The sequence below is a fragment of the Protopterus annectens genome, chromosome 8.part0, assembly GCF_019279795.1.
Source record: "Protopterus annectens isolate FY-2018-M chromosome 8.part0, PAN1.0, whole genome shotgun sequence".
In the NCBI taxonomy this organism is placed as follows: Eukaryota; Metazoa; Chordata; order Ceratodontiformes; family Protopteridae; genus Protopterus; species Protopterus annectens.
This window is the reverse complement of record NC_056741.1, coordinates 1,348,364,887-1,348,388,260: the sequence shown is the minus strand read 5'-3', so window position 1 is coordinate 1,348,388,260 and position 23,374 is coordinate 1,348,364,887. Positions and strand designations below refer to the sequence as shown.

Below are 23,374 nucleotides of genomic sequence, written 5' to 3'. Positions count from 1 at the left end.
TTGGGCAACCCATATAGTATTGGTATTTTGGGGAATGGAGTACTAAAATATTTAAATAAATCAATATTGATATCATTCATTATCCGCAAATCAAAAAATTGCCATGTTAATGCTGGTAATACATCTGTCTACATCTTCATTAGTTATCACTTTAAAAATATTAGTGTCAGACAAACACATAAAAATGTTGTCTAAATTCTTCAATTTATCCATAATAATGATAGCATCACCTTTATCAGCCTCCTTAATAATAATGCCTTCCTTCAATTCAAGTTTCTTCAGGGATTCACGCTCTGACACTGAAAGATTAAAAAAAAAGTTGCTAAGATGGCCACTATCATATAATTCTCTCATTTGTTTCTCACATAAATTGTAAAAGGCAACTGCAACCAGATGACTGTTGGGTATAAATGTACTAGAGCATCTACAGATATCTTCTCTTTTAACTGCAGTCTGTTCAAAAATAAATTTTAAATCTAAGCAGCATGCATACAGCTTTAAATCAGTTAGCATATTGCTTAGACTGTCTATTGCTGATCGAAAGAACTTCAGCCCTTTATTAAGCAATGAAATATCCGATGATGTTAGTTCCATTTGCGACAAGTTAATATAGTTATCAGTTACAGTACCTGTTGTTGTGGTCAATTCTGCATTTTGGAGTAACCCCTGCTTCTTCTTCTTTTTCTTTAAATGGAACGACCTCTGGACCGCTCCTGTTCCCTCACAGTGACCTCCTTCGGTAATTTCACATGCACCGCTGTTTTGCCTGGTTGAAAACCCATTTCTGGGTGTTTAGAGTTTTTTATAAGTTGTAGGCATGCATTAAGTGACTTAGATGGCTCATTTTCATTGGTTCGTTCAACCGCCATCTCTACCTGTTGTAAATCCATTTTATTTATCTGGACATTACTTTGTTGGTTAGAATTTAAAGGTACAGTAACATCATCCAGTGTTTCTCCATAGATCGGGATGACTTGTCTATGTTATTCACAGTTCTTTTTTCTATATGGGTAATGACATTATGCTTTACTTTCGGCCATGTAAAGATCTGTGCATTATTGTAATCATTCACATCTCTATTCAGCTTTTGTTTTTTAACCTTCTCCAGAACTTCATCTAGCTTAGATAATTTTTCCAACAGTCTGTCATAATCAGAAACAAACTTCAGAAACAAACTAGATGATGAAATTGTGGTTTCTAGGTCATTTATTTCACTGCGTAAATCTGCTTCAATCTTAACAAAAAAGTCATTCATCAACGTCATGTAGTTTAGACCTAGCTGCAAATTAATTTCCTGGCACTTCTGCAGTAACCTGGGATACATATTAGCATAGGAGGGCATTTTCAATACTCTTAAGCCACGAGGAACTATACCAAGTTCTATTTACATTTTCTTACTTTTTTCTCAAGCACATTAAACAGGTGTAAATAGTTGTATTCATCCTCATTACATTGTAAGTTGTTATTCTGTGATAATAAAACCTTGCTGTGGAACCCAGTAATGGAATGGAATGTACAGTTATGACATCATTCAATTTACGACTCCATTCTTGAACAGTTGTACTGTTTCAAATCTCAGGCGCTACTGTTAATAGGATAAATTCTCAAAACGATCAAGCCAAATCCAGAGTAAAGCTGGTTGTTATTTGTTGAGATTTTATAGTGATGAAGGGTTATTAAACCTGAAAGCTTTGCTTTATTAAACATTTCTTGTTGAATTTGCATTGCCAAGTTTACTTTGTTTTAGACTCCTCCTTCCTGGGAACCAGAAACATCCCTGAATAAAACCCTGTGCCTCTCTGGAAGAGAGGAGCAGGCTGAATATTTCCCTGAGCTGAACAGTCCGCAGGAATTGGAGGAAAATGAGGAAGATGGCAAAAGAGGAGGCTTTGGAATCCCTGAAAGGGTGGTAGGTATTTCCAAACTATAAAGTAACCTTTTTGTATTATGGAAAGACCGCAGGAATCCTTGGTGATCTGCAACCAGGTGGGGTAGGTCAGAGTTAATCAGAGAGAGAAAGAGGAATCTGACCAATGGGTATGGAAGGATAAATTTCAAATAGAAACATTTGTTAAGAAAAGATGTTTTTGCACACTAGAATCCTGAGCAAGTTTGTCAGAAAATTTTGTTTTGGAATATTTCTTACCCCTTAAGGGAGGCTTCTGTTGTCTATGCATAAAGGAAGACTAAGGTAGACACAAACAGTTGCCAAGCACTCCAAGGTAAACTTGTAACCCAAACAGATGTGCAAAATCCCCAGACCAAGGAAATTAACTGGTCTAAAAAACAGTCCCTAATAGCCACAACACAGTTGAAGAACTTTAATCACACACAACTAAAACTGCTTTCAAACTCAAAATCATCTGGGGATTTCACACATATGTTGTGTTACAAGACTAAGAAAGATAATGCCTTTAAAACTTATGGATAGGGGAAAATCAAATCTGTTTAAGGTCCTGCATAACCTTCCCTTTATTTTGTAAGGTTATAAAAAGCTGTGCACCTGTAGAACCAATCAGATTGTGGGAGTCCAAGGGGAATCCAACAACACAGCTTTTAGATTATCAGGTGGAGATTATAATCTAAGCCAGGACTACCCAAGTAAAACAGAACCTGATGCAGCAGCCCTAGAAGATGCATCAGCAGCATCATAACTGTATTTGATAGAATGGCAAGCAACCTGAGAAGCAGAACTCAAAGAAACAGCAGAAGTCTTAGCTTTCAGAATCAGGTAAGTCAGCCAAATCAAGTTTGGATAGAAGAGCCAGCAGATACTTGGTCATACGGGTCTGGTAGTTTATGGATATGAAAACTAAGGTGGCAGAGGTATAAACCTTTTAGCCCATACCTATCATCCATAGTCCTACTCTCCTTTTCAGAAGTGCACAGTAATTTAGAAGGTTTATTAGCAGAAAGAGAAATGGGTGCAGCATCACTGGAGGGATTCTTAATCTTGATGATTGGATGGGAAATGGGAAATTCACCCTGGGGATCACTTCTGTGGCTCTGCCCGACAGGGGCACAGGAAAATAATTTTCTTGGGTGGTGAAAGCCAGGGTACATGTTTTGGCTAGGCTTGTATGGGCCCTAGGGCCGATAGCCTAGTACCTACCTATGAACCTATGAAAAGGTTTTACTAGGTGCCTGAAACTCAAAAGTTATCACATTTCTTAGGTGCAGGAGGCTGGAAAACAGTAAAGGTGTCCAGACAGTCTTCTAACCCAGGGGAGAGGGCTTCAGAAGGTCTGGAAGAATTAATTTGTAAAACGGCATATCTTTTTCGGATTCAGAAATTTAGGAACTCACCCACTGAAAGTGCTCTGTCATTTTTACAATGTTATCACCAAAACAAAGCTGTTCAATACGAGAATCAGAAGAAAGAGTATACGCACCCTATGACCCTAAAGCAAGAGGAGAATGGATCTGAGAAGACTACGCTAGGGACTCTTCCCCAGAATCCAATTCCACATCTTCATCATAAGAGTCAGACTCTGTAAGTCTTTTAAAGGAAGTGGAAAGAAAAGAGAGTAGAAGGCAAAGATAACTGGCAACCGGGGGGGGGATTCAAGGCCATAAGGGCTTTAAAAACATCCTGACTGAAATCCTGCCACTCTTTATGGGGATCCTTGGCCACAGCAACTACACATTTGGACTTCTGCTTTATATTTTTAGAGGAACTTCAGCCTTAACAAGCTGAGGTAGTTCAGAGCCCTGCGTGACTTCAATGAGGGAACCAGAACCCTCTTCCTTAACAAGTATCTGGGGAATCTTCCTTTAGAAATAATCAGTCACAGCACCCACTCTCATTTATAGTAGACATTTCAACCTCAGCAGTCACGCGAGAAACCAACACCATATTGGCTTCCAACTGGGACACAAAAGAGGGAGATAGTGATGGAACTGGACGGTCCTCAGTTTCTTCATTCAGCCCAATGGAGACATCGGGCAGAGGCTGGAGTGCAGAAGTCTCTAAAAGTATCTTTTTCAACTTCCTCTTAAGAGGCAGTTGAAAGTCCAGGTGTGCGGATTCAGAAGCCATGGTTACTTCACCAATTAACTTCAGACATTGGTTCACTAGGCATACAGAAAGACAGGACAAACAGCTGAGAAGGGTCTTGGGTACAAAAGCCTGACAAATGGCATGCTGAATATATCTTTATGGGGAATCTGTCTCTCACACTCATATTCCCCTTTCTGGATGGCATGTAAAACAACAAACTAACAAAAAGAAAAAAATGAAAAGTCCCCAATGAGGTACTTAACTTCCAAAGGCTAAGTACAAGCAATGACACGACAAATGACTTGACACACCAAATTCAAAAAGTAGCATTTAGAATGACTGCAAAACAGTTTTGAGGATTAGGTGCCCATACATCACTTATGTACCTTACTTCCTGGACAAAGGACATACATCTGATGTATGGTGCCTAGAAGGACCTAAGGCTTTGGTATAATGACCACAAGTATGACTATGCTCAGTAGGATATCCCTTTAGTAGAGTCATAAATCATAATAAAATGATAACAAGTGGTTTAAAATCATCATAAAATAGGTGTTAATCCTCAAAATGTACATTCTCTGAACAAGGGAGACTGCCTTCAGACATAACTTCCATGGGAAAGAGGAAAGATAAAGTAGTGAAGGTTTAACAGGCATAGTGCAACACAATGCAGGAGGAAAAACAGCTTCACTATGTTGTATACAGAAAATAAGCAAAGTAAGAGGAGGAAATCAGATGATTATTTCCAAAGACAGATGAACCTTTGAGGTGTTGTGATACAATAAGATTTAAACACAGCAACCATATCAACTGTTTGTAAAATAAAAACTGGCAAAAGCAGAGTAAAAGGGTAAAAACAACAAATGCTGAAAATTCATGAAACAAATCAATCAACACATTATATACAGACACAAAAATGCCTTCAGAGGTGTAAAGAAAAAAAAGAGAAGGAAGAAATAGTACAGTAATAAACAGGTACGATGAGTGAGTATGTTTTGTGTGTGTGTGTGTGTGTGTGTGTGTGTGTGTGTGTGTGTGTGTGTGTGTGAGTGTGAGAGAGAGAGTGTGTGTGTGAGAGAGAGAGTGTGTGTGTGTATGTGTGTCTTTTTGTGTTTTTTATGTATATATATATATATATATATATATATATATATATATATATGTGTGTGTGTGTGTGTGTGTGTGTGTTTTGTGGGGTTAACAGGGAACAACTACACCAATAAAGAACAAGAAACAGCTGTGGTTTTAAAAAAGAAGTTAAGTACTTACCATAATGTTCCATCTGAGTAGTTGGACTTCATTTGTCATCAACCTGTGGGATATCGGATCTGGACCAGATCCGAGATGGCAGCTTCACCAGAATCTGATCCAAGCTTCAAGCTCCTCCCCTTACCCATAATACCCATCCATCTCCTTCCTTCCCTCAGATCAAGTTTGCTATACCACACACATAAACCGGATCCAATAAACCTCACCAACAATGAAGAACAGGTGCGCCGCATAGGCGGTCCCTCCTGCCTACCAGTGTAAAAAACATGATGAGATGGTCAGAGAGAAGGAGGGAGGGATAGTTGATGACAAATGAAGTCCAACTACTCAGATGGAACATTATGGTGAGTACATAACTGCTTTGTCTGAAGTAGTTGACTTAATTTGATCATCAACCTTTGGGACAGAGTCCCAAGCTACCAAATTCTTGGGTGGCCCTCATGGAAGGATATTTAGGAGTACCACAGAGCCAAATGATGTTCTCCCCCTAGATATCATGTCTCAATTTATAATGAGAAATGAAGTTGTGAGATAAGGACCAAGTAGCCGCCGAACAAATATCATCCAAAGACACTCTAGACCAAAAGGCCATTGACGTAGCCATGGGCCTGATAGAATGGGCATTTATCCTACTCGGAAGAGACATGCCTTTGTCTCTGTAAACCTGAAGGATGCAAAGGGAAATCCATCTGGCAATGGTTACCTTAGAAACCGGTTTTCCCAGAAAAGGTGTAGAAGACACAAACAACTGGTCAGACTTGAGAAAGGCCTTAGTCCTGTGTAAGTAGAAACGTAGCTGTCTGTGTACGTCTAAATAAGTGTAATTTATATTCACCCCTGTCCTGAAAATTTGGAAAGAAAACAGGTAAATTGATTGATTGACTGATATTTGTTTCAGAGGCCACTTTAGGAAGAAAAGAGGGATTAGTACGAAGTGAAAACTTGTCTTTATGGAAAATCATATATGGAGGTTTGACAGATAATACCTGGAGTTCTGACACTCTCCTAGCCGAGGTGATAGCCACTAGAAATGCTGTCTTCCAAGACAAAAAATTCAAATCCACAGAAGCAGCAGGCTCAAAGGGTGGAGCAACCAAAGCTTGTAAAACTAGGGTAAGATCCCAAGGAGGAGTAGGATCTTTAACCGGGGGTATTAAAAGAAAGGTACCTTTAATAAAAGTTTTGCAAAGTCTGGAGGAAGCTAAAGAAGCCATGTTCTCACCTACATGGAAACTGGAAATGGCAGCCAGTTGAACTTTCACTGTAGATGAGCTGGCACAATGCTGGAAAATGTATGCCAAGAACTCAAGGACCGCTGGAACAGAAGCTGAGAAAGGGTCCAAATCCCTTTGAGAAGCCCAGATAGAGAAACGCTTCCATTTGCTATGGTATAGTTTTCTGGTAGTCGATTTATGAGCTGCCACCAGAATAGTCTTGACCAGAGGAAATAGACCGGGAGTCCTAGCAATCAAGGGAACTGGAGCAGCCAAGCAGTGAGCTTCAGAATGCCCAGGTCTGGATGAGGGACCCTCGAGGGGTGCGAAATGAGATCTGGTATCAGATCCAAGAACCAGGAGGAACTATCACATGAGATCAAAGGAAAGGAGACCAGACTTGGTGTGGCCAGAATGGGGCAATGAGGATAACTTTGCTCCCCAACCTGCAAGCCTTCTGGAGAAATTTTGTTATGAGAGGTAATGGGGGGTAAACATAAAGAAGACCGGGAGGCCAAGCATGGACCAGAGCGTCCCTGGGGGATTTCCCCTGTGGGGGGATCAGAGTGAAGAACTTGCTGCACTTTGCATTGGAAGGAGATGCGAAGAGATTGCAGCAAGGCCAACCCCACTCGAGGAAGATCTGCTCTACTACAGAAGGATTCAGCGACCACTCATAAGGCATCAGGATAGTTCTGCTTAGTTTGTCCGCCAGTATATTGGATTGACCCGGAATGTGCGTTGCTACCAGAAAACGGTTGGTGGAGATCACCCATTCCCACACTCTCATGGCCTCACAACAAAGGGGGTAAAGATCTGGTTCCTCCCTGCTTGCTGATGTAACAGACCACTGTCATGTTGTCTGTCGGAACTGCTATAGTTCCCAGAGGAAGAAAGGCATGAAGGGCCTTCAACGCTAATAAGATCACCCTCATCTCTAGAACGCTGATATGCAACTTGGTCTCGATCAGGGACCACGTGCCTTGGACTGCCCTGCCCCAGCAATGGCCCCCACCCTAGTTGGGAGGTGTCCGTGATCACCGTGGCTTGGAGAGGGGCTGCAATAAAAGTTCATCCCTTGGTTAGATTCGAGGAGTGTATCCACCAGAGGAGGGACTTCTTGCAAGAGTTGCTTATATGAATAGGATGCGTCAATGGTAGATCTAGTAATGGCCACTGAACTGCTAGTGTCACTGTAGTATCTGCATATGAAGTTGAGCACAGGGGAGAAGAGTAATGGTGGCTGCCATGGAACCTAGGGCTCGTAATACCACCTTGGCTGGAGGAAGAAGAGCTTGAAGGATCACAGATACATGAAGTCATCAGTTCTGAACTCTCTCTGGAGTTAGAAAGACCTTGGTTTGCAGTGTATCTATCCTCGCTCCAATGTAGTCTAAGACCTGGAACAGGGTCTAGAGAAGACTTAGATATGCTGATTGTAATTCCCAGCAAGTCTGACAATTTCAGGAAATAGTCTCTGGCCTGACAAAGTAGACACCTGGTGTGGAGAGGCAAGGAGCCAATCAGCCAGGTACAGGTAGACCTGTATCCCGTGAAGCCTCAGGTGAGCCACTACTACTGCCATGACGTTGGTGAACACCCTGGGGACTGTGGTGAGAGCGAAGGGTAGGGCTCGGAATTGAAAGTGACTGGCCCCTAGCCGAAAGCAGAGGAACCCCCTGGAGTGTCTGTGCATCTTTATATGGTACTACGCATCCTGGAGATCTACTGAGCACATCCAGTCATTCTCCTGCAGGTAAGGCAGGATGGATTATAGAGTGACCATCTGGAACTTCTCTTTGGCAACTGACAGGTTTAGTGTGGAAAGGTCCAAAATAGACCTTAGGTCCCCCGTCTTTTTTGGCACCCAAAAAAAAAAAAAACAGGAATAGATGCCTGCTCCGAACTGATCTCGAGGGATGGGCTGGACGACTCGTTTCCTTAGCAGCTTTTCTATTTTGAGCACTGCTATCTCCCTTTGCGTGGGTGGAATGTTTTGGAGGTGTTTTGGTGGAATGGGAGGAGCCACAAAGGGGATAGTATAACCTCTGGATATTATCTGAAGCACCCAACGGTCTGCTGACATGGACTCCCATGCCATCAGGTGCATCAAAAGGTGATCTCTGACTGCCTCCAGAGCAGATCATTCAGGTGACCCCTCAGGGCTGCTTAACGGGCCTGCCCAAGAACAGTTCTCGAGACTTGAAATTTCTAGGACCCCCCCCCCCCGCCTCTGGGCCGGCGTCTGTCTTGTCCCCCTCTGCCTCTAGGGAAGATGACTCCTGAGAGTCCCGGAAATACTGAGACTTCCAGAACCACATCTTCTTTTGCCCCCACTGATTCCTGGAAAAGGACCTTTGGAGGTTAGAGAAGCGGATCCCGATGGTAGACAGTGTCTTCCCATCCTTTTCACTCTGGAACAATGCCTCACAAACCGTCTTCCCAAACAAGGAAGAACCATCATAAGGGCATTCGTGAAAGACGCCTTAAAGGCTTCCGTGAACTGACATATCCTGAGCCAGGCGTGTCACCTCATGGCAACGCCAGACCCAGCCACCCTTGCCACTCCTTCAATGGTATGCAAAAGGAGGCGCATGAACGTATTAGAAACCGCTTTGAGAGTGTCCATTCACACGGAGAATATGCTCTAATCCTCCGGTGACATGGACTCAGGGGGCGACTCAGTTAGCTCCTTGACCAGGTCACCCTGCAGTCGAGTTACGTGGGCCAAATAATTTAGCTTCCTTATAGAAAAGGCGGCTGAAGCATATGTCCGCTTTCCCAGATGATCCATCATCCTGGACTCTCAGTCAGGGGGATGGATCATACAACTTTCCTGGGCTAGTACTTTCTTAGTGGCAGCAGCTACCACCATGGCGTCCACTGGGAACCCCTTGTTCCAACTAGGTCTGTCTACGGGAGGGCTCAGAATTTTGTCAGGATACTTGAGGACTGGCTCCATGGTGTCCAGTTCCTTCCATGACTGGGTTGTAATAAGGTCCACTGAGGGATCCGCAGGGGGGGACACCCAGGAGGTAGAAGGCCCCGTGCCGAAGGCCTCCAGAAACACCGACTCATCTGAGGAAGACTTGGGGGCAGACTGGGGGCGGACCAATCCCCCCAACTGGTGCAGGATTTCCATGATGTCTCCAAATGAGACGTCTGGAGTTGATCTGGGGGAACGTTCCCCTTCCTCCAATTCGGTATCCTGGGTGAAGAACTCTGGGGAGGAGTCCAAGTGCCTCCTTTTGCATGTTCGTTTGCGAGGAACCTCTTCAGTGGGACTCTCCAGAGAGGGCTCACAAACTACCTGTGGTTCCTCGAGGGAAACAGTCTGGGGCATATCGAGCATGGGCTGCCCCTGCATGGGCAAAATAGCTGAAGATGCACCCAGAAGGAGGGAGTTGGGGCGGTATCTAAGGAGACTGTCAGGGGCCTCGATCCACTGGAGAGAACCCTTTCCATCACGTCGAAAGCTGAGGGGGAGCGAGCCTTCTGGGAAACTAATAAGGGAACTGCTCTCCCCGGATCCAACGTGGGGATCGGAGCCGAACCCGCCGGAGCTGAGATAAAGAGGAGAGGGCCCTGACCTGACAATGTCGGTGCCAAAGGAGAAAGACCCAACCCCTTGGATCCGATGCCCAGGCTTGGCTCTGAGATCCGCTCGGGTCCAAACTAGTCAGATCTGACACGCTCATGGTAACGGCCATCGTATAGGTACTCGGTGTGAAGACTGGTAGAGAAGGGTGAAGGCTGCCAGCCTAGTCAAATAGAATTTGATACATAATTCTGGCATTTGTAAATATAAAGGTAAAATACAGTCCTGTGTCTTAAATGTAAAGAAATGCTGTTTCAACAATGTGGCAACACTGCCATCTGCTGTAAGGAAAACTAAGTCAAGCATTTCTTATTGGTCCTTTCAAATTAAAATTACTTTAGGTCTTTTCCTTTGAAGTTAGAATTTGGAGTCGATGTGTCTGGAGTAAGCATCCTGCCTATTGTTTTAAGGCTAAAGTTAATGACCAGGATTTACATGTGGAATATCCTTTATTGCTTTAAGTGTAAAAGAATGTAAATGCAGTTTTGGTGTGGCCTGGGAACCAAGAAAGTGTAAACAAATGATGTAATGCTTTAACAGAACTGCAGTTTCAATTTAAACAGTGAGAACCAGAGACTATTAAGCATTTTTGTCTTGATATTCAACTCAGCCTCTATGTAAGTAAGTTACTGTAGAAGTATGCTTTCTTGTAGAAATAGCTAGGACTATAAAGATTAGACTAAGTCTTTCTCTGTTATGTCAGAAGTGTACTACGGAATTATTTTAAGTTTCTGTGTGATCTCTGAACTCTTGAATAGCACTGTGGTGTAGTAGTACTGTCTTGTGTTTTTAGTATTTATTATTAAATATTTAAAACCTTTTGCATGTGGCTGGTTTGTGTAGAGATAAGTAAGCTCTACAGTACATTGCATATTTATAGAGTTTATTGTACAAGGCCACTCAGCCTTGACTGATTAGTCACACTTACCAATTGGATAATAATATTGCACAGTAATAATTGGACACTCTTTTAAGGGCCTTTGGGTAGCTGATAATTATTAGCTGGTGGTGGCAGTAATTACTACCGTAACGTCTGGGTAAAGGGGCACAGCTGGAGAATCTGTGTCAGCCTTTCCCAGGAGTGTCTGTGAAGTTATATAAATACTTATCTAAAAGTGTGTGTGTGTGTGTGTGTGTGTGTGTGTGTGTGTGTGTGTGTGTGTGTGTGTGTGTGTGTGTGTGTGTGTGTCAGCTACTTGGGCAGGGACATGAAGCACTGGTTGGACAGAGAGGGTACTGGAGGTTAGCTTGCCAGCTAGGCTGAGATATGGAGCCTATAGCTGTACCAGTGGGGAGTCTTATTGGGGACCTGGGGAGCAAGGGAGCAACCAGCCCCATACTGACTGTGATCTCTGTGTGCACTTAAGGGAAATTGTACTTTAGTGTATTTGTTATCCTTTTTCTCCTATATGAGACGCCCTCCCTAGTGTTAGTGGTGAGGATTGAGGCTACTTGATTGCTGGGCCAGGGCCCGGCCGTCACATTGTGGTTTGCAGTTTGTAGTGGCGGTGGATATCCATATCACATATAAATTAGTTGGCAAATACTAATTGGCTTGTAGTGGTGTGGGTAGAGTGAATACTGTAGCTTATGTACAGTGATCTCTGAAAGTGTTTTGTACTCTATAACAGCCACGCAGTGAATACTCAGAGTTCAGATCACAATTGTTTTATTTCTTTTGTTAGCTCGGTTAGTCAGGGTGAGCAGGCAGCATGTCAGCAGAGGAGTATGGAAAGCTGACAAGGAGCCAGCTGGTGGAGATGTTCCAGGCTAGGGGCTGGTGCATGGAAACCTGACTAAGGCAGATCTGATTGCAGCCTTGGTTACAGCTGCATCAGAAAACAGCATCCAACTGGACAAGCAGACTGGCAGTGGAGATACAATATCCTCGGAGAATGGACAGCTCAACCTTTCTGTAGTGGACTTAAAAATCCAGCTGGAGCTAAAGAGACTTGAGTTGGCGGCCAGGTGTTTGGAGATAGAAGCTGAAGAAAAAGAGTGTCAGAGGAGGCATGAGAGGGAAATGCTGACTCTTCGCCAGAGTCATGGAGGTAATGGGGAAGGGAGTAACTGGACCCCAGAAGCACAACAGGTCAGTAAATTTCTTCCACAATTTAAAGAGGGGGATAATTTTGATAGTTTCATTCATATGTTTGAGAAGGTATGCAAACAGTATAGTGTTGACCAAAGGCTCTTGTTACGGTTCCTGACCCCCTTACTCCATGGTAAAGCTGCAAATGCATTGACTAAAATGTCTGACATTTCATGTTTTGATTATACTGCTGTAAAAAGTCACTTGTTAAAATGTTTTAAGCTAACACCTGAAATGTATAGGAATATGTTTCGTGAGCATAGAAGCAAGGCAGATGAAAGTGTGTGTGAATATGTTACTGAACTGAGCACTTATTTTCATAGCTGGGTGAGTGGATGTCAGGTCACCACTTTTGAAGGGCTGGCAGACCTTTTGGTGAGGGAACAAGCCCTTAGCACTTTGTCTGAGGACGTGAGGATCTGGTTAGCTGATAGACAATGTGCTACTTCAGATGAGTTGGGGAAGAGGTTGGGAGGGTGGCCTAATGGTTAAGGTGTTTGCCTTACAAACACACGGTGCAGGGTTTGAGTCTCACAAGGGATAATTGGCTAGGCTTAAAAATGGCTCGCAAGGGCAGTTAGCTTAGTACTAACCTATGAACCTATAAGAAGGGAAACCTATACCTGGCTAGGGGGCAGCCCTGCACAGGAAGGGGACCACCAGTACTGCTCATGGGTCTAAAGGAACCCATGGTGGGCAGCACAGACTGGCCCAACAGAATCTGCCAGTAGCAGGGGAAGCCACTAATCCAAGTACACATCCAGGAGCTTGGGTTAAATGTTTTGAATGCAACCAGTGGGGCCATGTGGCATACAGGTGTCCATGAAGGCAAGGTGGGGAAACAAAGGTGAGGGAGCCAGTAAGTGGGAAAGACAAAATGCCAATAATAGGTTGTCTTGAGACAACAGGGGTATTAAACTACCATCCCTGCAGATGTCCTGAGAAGGAAGGATTTGGATGAGGCAGTACCATGTACTTATGCAGTTAAATGCGGTCAGGCTAGGAGACAAGCATGTGGGTCTGGTGGCCTGGGGGAGACCCAGACAGACTGCATACTTGCAGCCAGGACTGGTGAGGTGGTTACTTCAGGGAGTGGGCTACGCTGTAGCAGTGAGACTGAAGGTGAACCACAGCTGCTTGTGGGTACTGATGTTCCCTTGGACAGAGTGACTGCAAAGGTAGAGGTGAGTAGTAGTACCCAGGCTGACAGTGAGGCACCGCTGTCAGAGGATGCCAGTCTTCCTGTGGAAGGGGAGCTGGGAAGGGTTACAAGGAGAGAGTTGAGACAGGCTCAGCTCTCAGACCCTACATTGCAAGGCCTGAGGCAGGTAGCTAGGGAGGCACCCAATTCAAAAGGAAAGGGGGAATCTGTATACAGGGACAAAGGGTTACTACACAGAGAGTGGACCCCTGAGTGCGGGCAAGAAGGTGAGAGAGTACAGCAGTTGGTAGTGCCTAGAGCCTACTGTCTGGCGCTTCTAGCCATAGCCCATGATATTCCCTTTGCAGGTCATATGGGCATAAAACGTAAAAAGAGGCATATTATGCAGAACTTCCACTGGCCTGGAATTTCCAGAAATGTAACAGGGTACTGCAGGACCTGTGAGCAGTGCCAAAAGGTAGGCAAGGCAGGAGACAAGGTGAGAGCTCCTTTGATGCCTTTGCCTGTGATTGAGGATCCATTTCAGAGGGTAGCTATGGATATTGTGGGTCCTCTGAGTACCCCAAGTTTCACAAGGAAACAGTATATACCAGTGGTAGTGGATTATGCTACACAATACCCTGAGGCTGTGGCTTTGACCTCCATTTAGGCAGAGAAGGTGGCAAATGCTTTGTTAGAGATTTTCAGCAGGGTAGGTTCCCAAAGGAAATACTGACTGACCTAGGTGCCAATTTCATGTCAGACCTGCTAGCTTGTCTGTGGAAGCCCTGTGGGGTGAAGCACATGAAGACCACCCCTACCATCCCCAGGCTAATGGTCTTATTGAGAGGTTAAACTCTACAATCAAGTCCATGCTATGGGCATTTGCAGATCAGTTTAAGAGGAAGTGGGACAAATATTTGCCCCATCTTTTGTTTGCTTACAGAGAGGTTCCTCAGGAATCCACAGGTTTTTCACCCTTTTGAGTTGCTGTATGGGCATAGGGTGAGGGGACCTCTAGATTTAATTTGAGATGAGTGGGAAGGTGAGTGCGAGACTCACAAGGAGTCCGTTGTGGCATATGTCCTAAACCTCAGGACAAGGCTCAGGGAACTCATGGGCTTGGTCCAGGAGAACCTGGCAGAAGCCCAACAATAGAAAAAGGTGTGGTACGATAGGAATGCGCGAGCTAGAGAGTATGCTGTGTGGCAGCAGGTGATGGTTCTCATTCCTGTCAGACACAAGCTGCAAGCAGCTTGGGAGGGACCCTACAAGGTAGTAAGGAAGGTAAGTGATGTTAACTACATGGTGGAACTGCTGGGCAGACGGTCCGGGCACAAATTGTACCATGTTAACATGATCAAACCTTACCATGATAGGGAAGCCCTTATGCTGAGCATTTGCAGTGGATTGCAGGAGGAATCTGAGGGATATCTTGTGACTGATCTCCTCAGTAAGACTCAGGCTGACACCCCAGTGGAAGGGGTAGCAATATCCCAGCAGCTATCTCGTACCCAGGTCCAAGAAATCCGAGCAGTGTTTCAGGAATTTGGGAACATGTTCACTGGGAAACCAGTGTGCACTCACTTGGTGCAGCACCAGGTGGTTACAGGACCCCAAAGGCCTATTAGGCAGGCCCCTTATAGGGTGCCTGAGAGAGTCAGACAGACTCTGAGAGAAGAGGTACAGGAAGTACAGGAGATGTTGGAACTAGAGGTGATTTAAGAGTCCAACAGTCCCTGGGCCTCCCCAGTGGTGCTAGTGCCAAAGAAGGATGGCAGCACCAGGTTCTGTGTAGACTACAGGAAATTAAATAGTCACACAGAGTCGGATGTTTACCCCATGCCTAGTATAGATGAGGCCCTAGATCAGCTGGGTGGGGCTAAGTATCTTACAACCACTGATCTTACCCAAGGGTTACTGGCAATTGCCCTTGATTCCCAGTGCTAGAGAGAAGTCAGCCTTTGTGACTCCTTTTGGCTTGTATGAGTTCACAAAGATGTCCTTTTGGATGAAGAATGCCCCAGTTACTTTCCAGAGGCTGATGGATAATATCCTAGCAGGAGCAGGAGGGTTTGCCCTTGCTTACCTAGATGATATTACCGTCTACAGCCATTCCTGGCCAAAGCACCTTCAGAATGTCAGGGAGGTGCTGAGCAGACTACAGAGGGCAGGGTTGACCATTAAGCAGAGCAAATGTCAGGTGGGTATGGCAGAGGTCTCCTACCTAGGATACAGAATGGGGGGTGGTAAGATAAGGCCAGAACCTGCCAAAGTAGAAGCCATTCAGGCATGGCCTGCACCTGTTACTAAAAAGCAGGTGAGGCATTTTTAGGGACAGCAGGATACTACAGAAAGTTTGTCCCCAGTTATACTACCACAGCTGCTCCCCTCACCGACCTGACAAGGAAGAACAGGCCAGATAAGGTAGTGTGGACCCCAGCATGGGAGCAGATGTTCCAAAAGCTTAAAGAAGCTTTGGGAGGACCCCTGTGTTAGCCAGTCCAGATTACAGCAAAGAATTTGCTGTGCAAGTGGATGCTTCGAACCTTGGGGTGGGGGCTGTACTTAGCTAGATTTCTTCAGAGAGGGAAGAGCACCCAGTGGTTTATCTCAGTCGTAGGCTCCAACCCAGGGAGGAATGCTATGCAGCTGTAGAAAAGGACTGTCTAGCCATAGTGTGGGCATTGCAGAAACTTCAACCTTATCTGTATTGAAGGAAATTCACTGTTATGACAGATCACAACCCCCTAATATGGTTAAACAGAGCCAGCCAGTAAAATGCCAAGTTGCTAAGATGGAGCTTGGGGTTGGAAGCATATGATATGTCAGTGGAGCACCACAGTGGGATTAGCAATGCCAATGCAGATGGGCTCTCAAGACAGGGAATGGGGTGAGGTACACTCAGATAGACAAAACCCTCTCAAGCGGCATTTATCAAGGGTCACTTGAAAAACTAGCTTGAGTTCTCGGGGGGGGGGGGGATGTGAAGACTGGTAGAGAAGGGTGAAGGCTGCCAGCCTAGTCAAATAAAATTTGACACATAATTCTGGCATTTGTAAATATAAATGTTAAATACAGGCTTGTGTCTTAAATGTAAAGAAATGCTGTTTCAACAATGTGGCAACATTGCCATCTGCTGTAAGGAAAACTAAGTCAAGCATTTTTTATTGGTCCTTTGAAATTAAAATTACTTTATGTCTGTTCCTTTGAAGTTAGAATTTGGAGTCGATGAGTCTGGAGTTAGCATCCTGCCTATTATTTTAAGGCTAAAGTTGATGACCAGAATTTACATGTGGAATGTCCTTTATTGCTTTAAGTGTAAAAGACTGTAAATGCAGTTTTGGTGTGGCCTGGGAACCAGGAAAGTGCAAACAAATGATGTAATGTTTTATCAGAACTGCAGTTTCAATTTAAATAGTGAGAACCAGAGATTATTAAGCATTTTTGTCTTGATATTCAACTCAGCACTGCCTTGCTGTATGTAACTAAATTACTGTAGAAGTATGTTTTCTTGTAGAAATAGCAAGGACTATAAAAATTAGACTAAGTGTTTAGCAAGGACTATAACAATTAGACTAAGTGCTTTTCTGTTATGTCAGAATTGTACTATGGAATTGTTTTAAGTTTCTGTGTGATCTCTGAACTCTTGAATAATACTGTGGTGTAGTAGTATTATTGTCTTGTGTTTTTAGTATTTATTATTAAATATTTCAAAACCTTTTACCTGTAGCTGGTTTGTGTAGAGATAAGTAAGCTCTACAGTACATTGCATATTTACAAAATTTATTGTACAAGGCCACTCTAATAAGCCTTGACTGATTAGTCACACTTACCAATTGGATAATAATATTGCACAGTAATAATTGGACACCCTTTAAAGGGCCTTTGGGTAGCTGATAATTATTAGCTGGTGGTGGCAGTAATTACTACCGTATATACTGGGTAAAGGGGCACAGCTGGAGAATCTGTGTCAGCCTTTCCCAGGAGTGTCTGTGAAGTTGTATAAATACTTATCTAAAAGTGTGTGTGTGTGTCAGCTACTTGGGCAGGGACACGAAGCACTGGTTGGACAGAGAGGGTACTGGAGGTTAGCTTGCCAGCTAGGCTGAGATATGGACCCTATAGCTGTACCAGTGGGGAGTCTTATTGGGGACCTGGGGAGCAATGGAGAAACCAGCCCCAGACTGACTGTGATCTTTGTGTGCACTTAAGGGAAATTGTACTTTACTGTGTGTATTTGTTATCCTTTTTCTCCTATACGAGACACACTCCCTGGTGTTACTGGTGAGGATTGAGGCTCCTTGATTGCTGGGCCAGGGAGCGGGCGTCACACTCGGTACCATCAGTGACGACCCCCTGATACCAGGACCTCTCGGATCCATAAACTCCAAAACGGGGGTCAGACTGGAGAAGGAGATATCGGGGCAAAAAAAAAGAAGCGCGCTCCCCCCTCCAGAGGGAGAGGGGGCTGGCAAGACTCCATCTGAATCTGGGTGCGAATGAACCTTTGCATCATTTTGTCCATGTCCGCCTCACTCAAACTCCTGGTGGAACGTGATGAGGCCACCGACGCCAACCGGGAGGGTCGATGTGCAGAGACCCTGGAAGACGTCTAGGCTCCTCCGGCTCTGGCAAGACTCTGGGCGAGCGGAGCCTAGGAGAAACTGGCCTGGCAACTATTTGTTGTTTTGGAGGAGGACCCACCGGATCCGTCCAGTCCGAAGATCTCTTCCTCCCTTTGTCTCTCTCTCTCTCTGTCTCTCTCTCTCTTTGTCTTTGCCCTTCTCTTTCCTAGACTCCCTATCCACAGGCCTAGGTACCGGAGGTTGAGTCCCAGCCTGGGAGGGAAGGGAAGAGACTCTGGCTGAAGAAGAAGAAGTGGTCACAGCCATGACCGCAAGGGAGACGGGCCGGAAGAATTCCCTTGAGGATCAGTTTTGCCCTGCGATCCTTCAGCACCCTGGGGTTGAACCCTGCACAAATAGGGCAGTCTGTGGAAAGTTGGGATGCCCTCAAACACACCACACACAGAGAGTGGCCATCAGCCGGGGACAATTTATGGCCACACTCTGTGCACTTCCTAAAGACCAGTTTAGACTGCTGATCTGCCAAAACAACAAAATTAAAGGCACGAAGCACAAGACCCTGACCTGCCCAACCACACCACTCACACACAACTAACTAGCAAGGAGGTGAAAGGGAGAGCAGGCCTACTCTAACTGTCTACAGAAAATTTTTTTTTTTTTTTTAAGACAAATACGACACAAAATGAAGTGGAGGCTAGGCAAAGGGAAAGGGAACCTGCCTGAACCAACAGCAACACAAACACCCACAACTATTTGAAAAAAGCACCTACCATGCCTGGAGCTCTGAGACCACACTGCTTGGCAAAGCTGAGGTAAACGAGATCTGAGGGAAGGAAGGAGATGGAAGGGTATTATGGGTAAGGGGAGGGGCTTGGAGCTCCAATGAGATGCTGGTGAAGCTGCCATCTCGGATCCGATCCGAGCAGATATCCCACAGGTTGGTGATCAAATTAAGTCAATTAATTCAGATCAATGGTTTTGTTTCCCTAACACACTGGTGACAGATGTGTAATGAGAGTGCTTGAAAGCATTAGTATGCATCAGACAGGGAACCTCTTTCAGGTTTCTCACTTGACAGATCTTCTATACGAGCAGCTGCTGCCCTCCCTTGATGGCATGCCTTTCCAGAAGGGAAATCCCCTTCAATCAGGAGCTGTATATACAATGAACAACCAGATGGCAGATTTGCACAGCTCGAAGAAAGAAGACAGATAATGTTTCTTTCTTCTCCAAGATGGACCACTCTTGGAGTTGATTATATTAAGCCTGGAGGTGATGGAGGTTCAGCCCCTTGCATGGGGACCTTTGTCCACCATGAAAAACTTACTTCATGGTTTTGGCCATCTTTTTTAGCCAACTGTGTTATGCAGCAGTCTGTTTTTTGACCAGCTATCATACAGCCTTCTGTACAATCTTAGGTTAGTGAAGGTGGGAAGCACTATCATGCTCAACTGGTTGACAACCAACATCAGGCATTAACTACTCTAGCTATAAGCATCTGGGACAATTTCTTACATAAAGTAAGAAATTCCCACAAAATTGATAGCTTCAAGATTACACTGAAAGCCTTCCTCAAGAAAAGGATGATACATGAATAATGCAATAGGTAAAACATCACTGGCTGCATGCATCATCAGCAGGTGTCTTTCATTATTTAAACCGTGTCTGCATTACCTCAGTCTAAAGTGTTGGCTCAACAACAAATATCTCTGTGCCAGACTCTTCTGTGATTGGCACAGACATGACCTAACTGGGTGCAAGACTAAGTAATCTGATCACATGGTTAAATAAGATGACTCCAGACACACCCTACTGTGACAGAAAGGAGAAGCCCGTTTGGCAGTTTTTCCATCTCTTTCAACTTACTGGTTTAAAAGCTCGCATTTGCGCTTGTTTCCCATCTTTCCTGTAACTAGTCTAGTCCAGATACAGATTTGCTATATCCAGGACAGTTTGTAAGCTTCTGAGCCCCCAAAGCCTTTCCGTGTTGGAGGGAAGCCTTCTAGCTTATCGGTAGGAGTGGTAAGCACTAGGTAGCCTACCTACCACAAGATTAATTTCTGGCCCAGAAATTGTAGTTTATTGGCCATTTGGGCAGTTTTTCCATCTCTTTCAACTTTCTGGTTTAAAAGCCTGTGTTTGCGCTTGTTTCCCACCTTTCCTGTAACTAGTCTAGTCCAAATACAGATTTGCTGTATCCAGCATTGCTTTAACCTTCTGAGCCCCCCCAAGCCTTTCTGTGTTGGAGGGAAGCCTTCTAGCTTATCAGTGGGAGTGGTAAACACTAGATAGCCTATCTACCACAAGATCCAGGTACAGATTCTTAGTTTTAGCACTTAAATTTGCTTATTTGTGCTCAGCACTTGTTTAAAACTTGTTAGCACTAAATAAGCTACAAATTACTACAGCACTCAGCCTTCCTCTTTACCTAGAGGAAAACGTTTTTTGTACTTACTTTCCTCACTTGCTTAGAGAAAAACAGCTCTTATACTCACTTTCCTCACTTGTCTAGAGGAAAATAGTTTTTTTTTAATTCAGGCATGTCCAAGGGTCAGCTCCCAGTGTTCTCTCCTGTCTATCTGATGAATCTGGGCATCTTGAGGCAATGTAGCAATTGCCTCATGTACACAGACAACCCTCTCCTCCTACCTCCCAACACCACAACCTGTGAGAGATGCACTTATCTAGCCAAACTGGAGGTAAAGCTCTCTCCAACCAAGACTGCACTTGACAGTCAAGAGGAGAAGGTAAACACCTGCACCACACCACACTCATCACATAGTCCCACTAAACCTACACCACCAAAATCCACACATAGAAATAAAAAACATTCACGGAGGCTATCAATAATAATCTGCTCAAGCAATAGAGACCTCCAGAGCAGAAACACAAGCAACCTCCACCCCCCAACAGAACCCAAATGACACATAGCCCACAGACTCAGTGTGCCAATAAACCACAGCCCATAAGGCAAACCAATGTACCCAACACACTAGTCATAGTTGACTCTATATTCAGGCACACTGATGTCCCACTCACCAGGCTAAACAAGGAGAAGGTTACTGTCAGCTGTCTGTCGGGTGCCAGCATCTGCCACATAATCCACGCACTCAGGTAACTCCACAACAAGTACAACTACGACTCTGTCATTGTCCAAGTTGGTGTGAATGACCTGAGACGTACCTCTCAGGAGTACATGAAAAGAGACATAGAAGAGCTCTCCGATCTTGTAGCCCAGGCTGGTATGACCCTAGCCCTGAGTAGCATCCTGCCATTGCCGAGAATGATACCGCAGTACAAGGACAAAATGACTGATTTCAGCAATTGGCTAAGCTTCAGGTGTCATTCTATGGGAATCCAGTATCTCTCTGCCTGGGATGACATTGTCGACAGACCACAATGCTTTGCCAGAGATGGCCTGCACCTGTCGCCCCTGGGATTCAAGATACTAGCTGAGGCTCTTGCCGCCACTATAGGGCCTTTTTTACTCAAGGTTCAAATGACAAATTCACCACTGTAATGGGAACAGGCAAGCAAAAACTGAGGGTAATGCTACTCAATGCTAGAAGTTTAAATCTCAAAATGCACTCACCCGTGGCACTCCTTAAAATGGAAAACATTGATATCTGTGCAGTGACTGAGACCTGGTTCAAGGCTCTAGAGAGCACCACTGGATTATCAGGCTATAACTCATACCACACTTTACGGACATCTAACCTGGACCAGAACGCCAAAGGTGGAGGTGTGTCCATATCCATTAAGGATATCCACACCTCCAGGCTAGTTGCGCAGCATAATGCATCCGAGGTTATCCAAGTGCAACTAACTCTGGGCAAAACTGCAATCCAAACTGTAGCTTGCTTCAGATCCCTCACCATGCCCCAGGATTCCCACTCCTCTTTTCTTGATATACTGGAAAATATTAGGGTTCAACCAAACACTCTAATAATTGGCAATTTCAACTACCCCACCATTAACTGGGAAAACTACTCATGTACCAACTCCTTCGCTCACCACTTTCTGGAATTCATAAATTCCAATGCCTTGGATCAATTTATCCACACCCCCACCAGCAGCAACAATATCCTAGCCATAGTCATTACCAACATGAGCAACCGGTGTTCCACACCTAAAATCAACTCCTTGTTGGTCAGATCCGACCATAAGCTAATCACCCTAGATATCCGCATTCCGCCCCCAGCCACCATTAAGGAAACCACAGTAAAAAATTTCCCCAAAGCCAACTTCATGCTTCTTAAGACAGAAGGGGCGAACTTCATGACACCCACGCAGATGGACAATACAGTTACGACTGCTGAATCCTGCACAAATGCATTCTATAAGTACTTACACGAGTGCATGGATCATACTATCCCAAACAGAACCAAGATGCTATCCTCCAAAAAAAGGAAATCAATCTGGTGGTCCCCTCCCATAAATAAACTCTACAACAGAAGGAAGAAACTGTTGCAAAAGACAGTAAAATCCCATGACTGGAGGAGCTGCCTGGTCAGGCTCAGTAAGAAGCTGAGATCCCTTATAAGATCCTCCAAAGCTAGCTACGAAAACAAAATCGCCACTGATTCTAAGGGCAATCAAAAAGCATTCTATAGCTATGTCAAGAATCTCAATGGCAATACCCTGATCTGCTCTGAGTTACAGCACAACGGCATGAAAATTACAGAACCAACTGATATTGCCAACATCCTGGCAGACAGGTTAAGTGCTAACTTTACCCCCCCCTCACCCCCTAAAGGGCCTATATCTATACAGGAAGAATGCAGAGTCCATGTAATCACATCTATGCAGGTAAAAGCTGCACTCTCTAAAACCAAAAACACAGTATCCATAGGACCTGACAACATTCCAGGCTGCATTTTACACGAACTTCAGAACGAACTGGCTCCCCACCTAAGCACCATGTTCAATCATAGTCTCACGTCAGGCTTTATGTCCAGTGAATGGTGCACAGCAACAGTTATCCCACTTCACAAAGGGGGAGCCACCACTGATCCTGGGAACTATCGCCCTATTACCCTGATGAGCCTGGTTTGCAAGGCCATGGAATGTATTATCATGGAACTCATAAACAAAGACATTGGTAACCTCCAAACTCTGGATCCCACCCAGTTCGGGTTTGTGAAAGGCAGATCATGCCTTCTGAACCTGACAGACTTCTTTGAGGAAGTCACCAAAGCCGTAGACAAGGGTAAGGTGGTTCACACAGCCTATCTTGACCTCGCCACGGCTTTCAACACCATGCCCCATTCTGGAATTATAGCTAAACTCTCTAAACTATGTATAAAACCCTGCGTCACAAGATGGGTTGCCAACTGGCTCACTGACAGAACCCACACTGTAAAAGTTGCAGACTCCAAATCTGACTTCAAACCAGTGACAAGTGGAGTACCACAGGGTTCAGTCTTGGGACCTCTCCTATTTGGTATCTACTTCTCTGAAGTACAGGCTAA

General features: G+C 44.6%; 1 protein-coding gene across 5 annotated transcripts in view; it reads right to left on the bottom strand.

Moving 5' to 3' along the window:
- Positions 1–23,374, bottom strand: part of TMEM25 (transmembrane protein 25) — a 311,798-nt gene that overhangs the window by 167,917 nt on the left and 120,507 nt on the right. For 4 of the 5 annotated variants that reach the window (XM_044080903.1, XM_044080901.1, XM_044080899.1 and 1 more), the window contains exon 5: positions 231–299. The exons of the other annotated variant lie outside the window; for it this stretch is intronic. In XM_044080903.1, the coding sequence (XP_043936838.1) occupies positions 231–299 (69 nt within the window). The remainder of the gene's footprint in view (positions 1–230; positions 300–23,374) is intronic. 5 annotated transcript variants of the gene reach the window in all.